Source organism: Punica granatum, chromosome 8 (assembly GCF_007655135.1).
Source record: "Punica granatum isolate Tunisia-2019 chromosome 8, ASM765513v2, whole genome shotgun sequence".
Taxonomy (NCBI): Eukaryota; Viridiplantae; Streptophyta; class Magnoliopsida; order Myrtales; family Lythraceae; genus Punica; species Punica granatum.
Genome location: NC_045134.1, coordinates 17950252 through 17958632, shown reverse-complemented (window position 1 = coordinate 17958632; position 8381 = coordinate 17950252). Strand labels below are relative to the sequence as shown.

Sequence of the window (8381 nt, the reverse complement as noted above, 5' to 3'; positions counted from 1 at the left end):
TGTGTATTCACATACATAAATTGGTAGAGTAAATTTAGATCTCAATATAAGCATAATATTCTGAATGTGCATAAACTCGACCACGGGTTAATGAATCAAAGGGCTTTTGATGATTTGCTTGATTGGGGAGTCATATTGCGTAGATAAACTTACAGACATTAGTTTCTGAAAAGTGAAGTACTACAACACAATTGGATGGCCGGTTGCAACCAACTCATATCTTTCTTATTCTTATTACAATATCATGCCCTTAACATCAATGTTTCCAAGGAAAACTAATGTCCTCATTGATATCATTATCTTGCCTGAATCCCACCATAGCATCCTCTCTCGCCTCCCACATGCAGTACGTGTCGCACCTGTCGTTGTCCCTTTTGGCATTGAATATGTCGAACTCGACATGCCCGCCCTGCCACGATGCCCCGCAGAAGAACAGCGTGCTGCCAAATAAGTTAACCCTGAATTGAAATGAGTAGCGTTGGAGTGGCTGGACCACGTGGATCCCGAGATCATCGTCCTTCGATTTACAGTGGATGGTTAAGAGTGTAGGAAGAGGCAGGTTGTTAATGATATCAACCGTGACCTTTGGAAGTATGGTGATTTTACCGGCTTTAGTCGGCAGTGATGCGGTCGATGATTCCTGTAACACCGCCAATAATGATACAAGTATTAAGAGGAAGGAATTCACCTTAACCAAACTCATGCTTGCTTAGTCTCTCGATCTCTCTGTCAATTTCCCTGATCAATTATTATGAGGGGCCTCAATAAAACAAAACTTGCTTATATATTGGCAGCAAACGGACTAGCTTTGGGTGGAATATACCTATCTTTTGAGAAACCCTAGTGAAGAATTACCCATATTTTGTAATATTGAAAATATTATGGAAGGAAAATGCAGTTATTTGTCAGAGGAAATTGCGTCGCTTTCTATAATTTTAATACGGTTGAATGACTATCACAATAAAAAAGGAGAGTTGACTATTCCCAATAACGTTTATAATAATTTAATTGATTTGCAAAATTAACTATGAAGGAAAAAAGTTTAAAATTTACAAAGTGGTAATTGATACTTTCTATAATTTTAATACGGTTGCATGACTATCACAATAAAAAAGGAGAGTTGACTATTTCCAATAAGGTTTATAATAAATTAATTGATTTGCAAATTAACTATGAAGGAACAAAATTAATTACAATGTGGTAATTGATTACATTTTCACAGCATAAGAAAATAAAATGTGGCAATTGATGTTTAAATCACTCATATATTTAATTTCAAAAATTGTCTTTGTTTTGGACCGTGTCTTGGTGTTGCACGTCAGTTTAGGGGCAAAAATTGGAGACAAAACGTAAATAGTCAAGCACACAATAAAGCATTGAATGTTCCTATCTCATTAAATGGGAGTAATCGAAATGCGTCCATCTATCTCCATTGAATGCTCCTAACTCAAAGTCATGTATCATCATCATCATCATCATCTCCATTTATAATTAATTCGCATTAATTCCGAATCTGATGATGACTTTTTTAACTTGTAAAATTTTCTCTTTTAGTGAATCACTATTATATAAAGCGATTTTAAAGCATTTTTATTTTAGTTTTAGATTTTAAAACTTTCTATCGAAATATCTTTTCTAACCTATTTGTTAAAACTTTATATATATTGATAATGAAGTTTAAAAAAAAACACTTTCTCTTTTACTGAATTTATATATTATAAATTATATTATCCTCATGGGGTTATCCATATCCATATATATTTATGTTATTACTTAATGAATTTATAGTATTTATAAAATGGGTTCGTCTAACCTATGCCCTTCGGGAATAAGTTAACTAATTATTGGTTGCCTTATTTAATTAACTTGAGCATTTAATGAACATAACAACATTTGTCAATACCTAAAGTATCCCGTCATTAATTTTGGAAACAATTCATCTCCAATTAAATCTCTCATAATTACTAAACTTAATAACTACAATTTTGGAAATAAATAAAATTCTAACCCTAAAATACCCTAAATAAACCCTTAAAATCTTAACCCTAAAACCTAAATAAATCCTAAAACTCTATAACCTTAACTTAGAAACCTTAAAACCTTAATCTTAAACCCTAAAAGATCATAAATAAATGCTAAGTCCCTGAAACCTTGAACCCTTAGAAAACTCTACATAAAACTAAAATCCTAAAACCAAAAACCAAAAACCCTACCATCCTAAAACCCTAATAATCCTACACCGTAAAAAATCAAAATCTTTCCGATTTTTAGGGTTACTTTAGCGATTCAATTTTTCCGATTTATGGAATATTTCCCATGAATATTTATGTCCATAATAGTTACTATATATTTGGCAAGCGGTGAAATCTTTCCATGATTAAGAAATGGGACAAGTAAGGTACTAAAAAAAATCAAATACGTTCAATAAATGAACAACTGAACCAATATAGTAATTAATAATTGATTATCCTATGCCCTAAGGCATAGGATAGAAAAATCCTTACAAAATTACTTTCTATTTATTGCGTGGAATTCAATTATATATCTATACATATATATATATATATATATATAGTTTGCCATTTTCGTTACCCCATTTCATGCAGTTGTTGATTTCCTCTTTTAAAAATAAAATAATGAGCATTGGATTAGTCAAGTAGCCGTTACATGGGGTTACAATATATTTGAGTATTAAATGGGGACGTGATCGGATGGGGATGTAATTACCATTAATTTCCACAATACCGACATTATTTTTTCCTTAATTTACTAAATTATCATACCAATCAGACATATATATATTATATTAATATCTATATTTACTAATTACCATATATATGTTATTATATTTACTATATGGAACAAATATAATACGTACCATATGTGAATTGATATTTTTCTATGGAATATGAAAATTGATATTTATCATGTCAACATATGGAATCGATATATACATATATATATATATATATATATATATATTTTTTGGTGGAATCTGTTAATCATAGTTATTAAATGGGAACCGAAATTTCTTTGCCGCCAATTTAATCCCCAGAAGAAAAAGGAAATTATAAAAACAAATTTTTGTAAATGGGTCGTGGTAAATTAATTAAAATATAAAACTTTTTAAAGATATATAATAGTTAATTGATACAAAATTCAATTAGATATTGATTGATATTTATATTTTTATGATTTTATAAAATTTACCTTTATGACCTATTTACTATCCCGTTGTCAAGTATATATATAGATTATATATATATATATATATTTAATATCAAGTAGATTTATATAATTTTAAGAAATTATGAATTAGTTAGAATTATATTAAAATTTATTTAATTAATTTTTAAAATCAATGTTAGACTTATAAAAGCTTACTAAGTATAATTTATCACTGATATAATTGGCCCATTTTTATAGATAGATAATAAAAAATTCTTAGATATATCTAATTCCCTTGCGTTGCACGGAATTTTTCTTTTATCTATTTAGTATTGTATTTACCCATTACCATGATAAAACATAATATTAGTTTTACATATTATTAGTTCACTCAATATTTTAATGTTATCATGAAAATTGCATATAAAATATGAATACAAGTCTAGTAAAATTGAAAGTAATCAATATAGTTGTTATTCATATATATTTTTTTGTATTATAGGTTAACTTGGTAAAATTTCAAAGATTTCATAATTCTAATGGTTCATATTACTCACTTTTGATCAAAAAGATGTTGGATTTTCCAATTGATAGTTCATTATTTGTAGTTATATTATTTTTAAAATTTTATAAATAATAGTTAATATCTATTTTTATATTGCATTAATTGAAGCACAATTATTGTTCTTGTAAGTCAGGTTTACTATACGTATAGATAGATTGAGTTTATTAATTATTTTATTTTATTTTCATTTTAAAGCCAAGTCAATGACCGTTCAAGGAAAATTAAATCATTTGACCGTTGGAGCATTCTTTATGTTTGCTAGCTCATTTTCTTTTAAATCATTTGACTGTTGGAGCATGCATATATTTTGATATAAGCTTTCTAAGGTTGGGCTTATTTTGATAAAAGCTTTCAAAAGTTGGGTTTAAAGTTAGAGAAATGATATTGATTTGCAGTCAAGTTAGTTCTAGTGGGCATTATATTCTGAGATATGTTTTTCCATTGAAGCATGCAAATAATGGGAAAAAATTTCCTGAAAGTGCCTCGCTCATAATTTAAATTTCCATTTCAATTTTCTCCACTTTTCCTATCTTGATCATTATTTCCAGACACCCCCGTGGCCCAGAACATGGCCAGACAAAGTCCAAATTGGGATCCAACACCTGTTTAGTTTTACAAATTACTTTTAACTCTATTCCACTTATCTTTAATTCAACAACACAATTATTACTTTTCCATTTTTCTTTAATTTTTTAGGGTAAATTGCACTGGTGGTCCAAAATGTTTTACAAATGTTTCATTATGGTTCAAAAAGTTTTTTTCGCTACATAATAGTACAAAATGTTTCAGAGTTGTTTCTTGATGGTACAAACCGTCAATTGGTCCTAATGCTGTTAACATTTTGCTGACGTGGCGCGTCCTATGTGTCACTTTTGTTATGTGGAACCAATAATAGTACGCCACGTCATTTAAGAGAAAATAAAATTTTAAAAAGTCCAAAAAATACAAAAAATAATTAAAAAATACAAAAAAAGAGTAAAAATTTTGAAAAAAAAATAAAAATATTTTTTAAAATTTTGAAAATTTAAAATTATTTTTAAAAAATTTAAAATTTTTTAAATTTTTTAAAAAAATACAAAAAATAAAAAAAAAACAAAAAAGAGTAAAAATTAAGAAAAAAATTATTTTAAAATTTAATATTAAAATTATTTAAAATTTAATATTAAAATTATTTAAAATTTAATATTAAAATTATTTAAAATTTAATATTAAAATTATTTTTAATTTAATATTAAAATTATTTTTTATTTAAAATAATAAAAATTATTTTAAATTATAAATTTAAATTTTAAATTAAAAGTTTAAAATTATTTTTAAAAGTTTTTAAAATTTAAAATTATTTTTAAAAGTTTTAAAATTTTAAAATTTTTAGAATTATTTTAAATTTTTCGGCCACGTCAGCAAGGAGGTGACACGTAGTAGCCACGTCAGCGTCGGCTTGACGGCGTCAGGTTCGAGTTGACGGTTTGTACCATCATGAAACAACTTGGAAACATTTTGTACCATTATGTATCGAAAAATACTTTTTGGACCATAATAAAAAATTTGTAAAATATTTTGGACCACCAGTGCAATTTATCCAATTTTGTAACCATTCAATTCAATTTTTAATACTAAATTCTCTCAATTATTCATTACTTTTTCACATTTTTTCTCATAATTCAATAACGCAATCATTACAACCCAATTAATTTATATATATTCAACGTTAAATGGAGATGAGTTTAACTCAACTCAAATGCCAAACAAAGCAAATTAATTTCCATTTCAATTTTTCTCCATTTTTCCTATCTTTATTATTATTTCTAGACGCCCTTGCGGCCAAGAACGTTGCCCAGACAAAGTCCAAATAGGGGTCCAGCACCTGTTATTTTATTTTATATTTTTTACCACTCCAACTCCAGCACCCGTTATTGAAAGATCCCATCATATAATAATAATAATTCATAATCTCGAATATCAGATATATCACCTTACTCCCTCTCTTATATAAACACACTCAATATGTTATTAAGCGTAATTTATATTATTTTGAGCCGAATACGATTCAAGTATCGGAAGGGAAAATCAAGGACATGCTCGAGTTCCTTTTGTGCAGGCTCGTAGCATCGATCAACTACAAGCTAGGAGCAAGAAGACCCATCAAGACTCTGGGCTCGGATTCCGACTCCATCAAGTAGAGATGCAATAGAAGATGCATTTTGGGCTAACCTCAAACTATTTATCTTCAAAAGTTGTTTCTTGAGAACGGTGTCGCTGTGTCGATCGATTATTGCTCTCTTAAAGCCAGCCAAGGTCGCTGTATCTTTCCAATATGGAATTCTTCGTGTTGGGTATCCCTCCAATTTAGAGAAAGTTGGGCTCAAATTGTATTGGGCTTTTATCGGGTTTTAATAGGCCCAAAAACCCACTTTTGTTAGGGTTAATTTTCAGCTAAATTAGCTGGGTAAGAGGCGGCAGAATTGAGACAGCAGAACAGTACAGAGAAGCAGTAGAATACAAAGAACAGAGAGCTGTTTTTCTGTGCGACCAGAGCTAGATCAACCCTCGATCGGGACGTCAAACGAACTCCGATTGGGACGAAATTTTGACAACAGCTTCACAACACGTGGGGCTAAGTTCTGAATGGTCAGAATTCCTATTAGAGCTCTGTAGGTGCTGTTTCAGCTGACTTTGTGAACCACCCGGTGTGGGTGACGAATTTAGTGTTTGGGTGATCAAAGAGAGTGTTTCTCTTGAGTTTGGTGATCCAAGGGTTTACCCTTGATGAAAGACATTGTATAACCTTCATTCATAGTGGATCGTTGATTTGGAGTTGGTCCCGTGGTTTTTCCCCACATGGAGGTTTTCCACGTAAAATTATTGGTGTTCTTTTACTTTACTGCTTGTTGGTTGATTTGATTAGTTCCTATCTCGATTACACTAGTAGGGGAGGAAGATTAATCGCTGCGTTATTGTTTGGTTGAGTACATCCCTTCCCAGAATTGTTGGGCCGGTTTCTCTCCTATAATGGTGAGTGCGGGTGTTAGAAGTAATCCCACATGGAAAAGTTGAGAGGAAATCCATAGGTTTATAAGAGATAATGGTCTAGCAACCCATTGGCTTAAGCTTTTGGGTTGCGGATGGGCCCGAGTCCAAAGTAGACCTGTGGATTTTACCTAACAAGTGGTATCAGAACCCAAGATAACGATCCTAGGGAAGTACACACGCTATGCGTGGAAACCCACACCGCACCAAGGTCCGAGTGTGGAACTCGTGGCTAGTGAAGGGCCTAACAATTGGTATCCGAGTCCGAAAGTGGAAGCCCGGCTCGAAGTCCTCCATATAGTCGAGAAGGGGGGGAATTGTTGGGCCGGTTTCTCTCCTATATGGAGAATGGTGAGTGCGGGTGTTGGAAGTAATCCCACATGGAAAAGTTGAGAGGAAATCCATAGGTTTATAAGAGATAATAGTCTAGCAACCCATTGGCTAAAGCTTTTGGGTTGCGGATGGGCCCGAGTCCAAAGTAGACCTGTGGATTTTACCTAACACTTCGTACTACGACAAATCATAACTGAAAACGGTATTGCTTCAAGATCCACAACACAGCACATATATTTCTGATAAACAATATGAGATATATCCTATATACTTTAAAAAAATCAAATAATATTAATCAATCATTAGTTATCAATTATAATATATAAAAGTCGAGGTGTAGATCGTAGTTCCGCCACATTAGCCAAATCGTGAAATCATCAGCTCCACGTTAATGAACCTTTCATTTCAATTAGATGAATTTTTGCTATTTTTATTTTTACTTTATTCAACAAATTCTTTATATTTTTCTATATTATTTGTATGTATAATATAGTTATGAGTCTTCTTAAAAAAATTAAAAGTTCTTTCGATAATTTACAAAGACTCATCGAGATACGAAATATATATTTTAAAGTGTAATGCACTTAATATTCTATAAACAGATGGCATGAAAATTTATTTTTTTCATAATCTTCCTATTTGTTTTAAATTTCTTATTCCTTTAACTCATAGATGATATCTCCCTATATATATTATGAGTTGAATTTCTCTCTTAGTATATACTAGGTTTTCAGACTCGTGCATTGCATGGATTTTACAAAAAAAAAAGCTCATAATATTTAGAAATATAAATATACTTTTGTAAAATTATAAATTAAATTAAATAACAATGGTTAATATGGACTATGTATAAAATATATCAAATATAAATTGTTTTTATTCTATTGATTTTAATCTTGCAAATTTCAAACTTTTCATAACAAATAATTATTCGAGAGACACGAATAATAAGTACAATATATAACAAAGAAAACTATTCATTAGTCTTGTATTGTGAAATGATTTATATTATTTAGATATTTTAAGTGAAAACTATGAAAAATTGAAAATTCTATTACGCGGAACATAAATTATACTTCAAAAATTGGAAAGAGTAAAATTATAATTATAAATAAATTAGAAAAAAAATAAGGTGCCACGTTGAATTTATGGCTAAGAAATCATATTGAATGTTGGCAAAATAGCGTCACAACATGCCTATAGTGAATGAGCACATAAGCTCCAAATATGCAACTTATATATAAATTTAATATGATGCAATTAAAACAATTTCGAATTTAATGATCAT

General features: G+C 30.0%; 1 protein-coding gene across 1 annotated transcript; it reads right to left on the bottom strand.

Moving 5' to 3' along the window:
* Positions 1 to 204: 204 nt before the first annotated feature.
* LOC116215868 (S-protein homolog 5-like) lies at positions 205 to 717 on the bottom strand. Its single transcript, XM_031551666.1, has one exon. It carries the CDS (start codon positions 701 to 703, stop codon positions 257 to 259), a length of 447 nt encoding a protein of 148 aa, XP_031407526.1. The 5' UTR covers positions 704 to 717; the 3' UTR covers positions 205 to 256.
* Between the last annotated feature and the right edge of the window lie 7664 nt (positions 718 to 8381).

Bases quoted from the DNA above. Each gene is read 5' to 3' on its own strand.
- LOC116215868 (XM_031551666.1), bottom strand. From the start codon at position 703: ATGAGTTTGGTTAAGGTGAATTCCTTCCTCTTAATACTTGTATCATTA.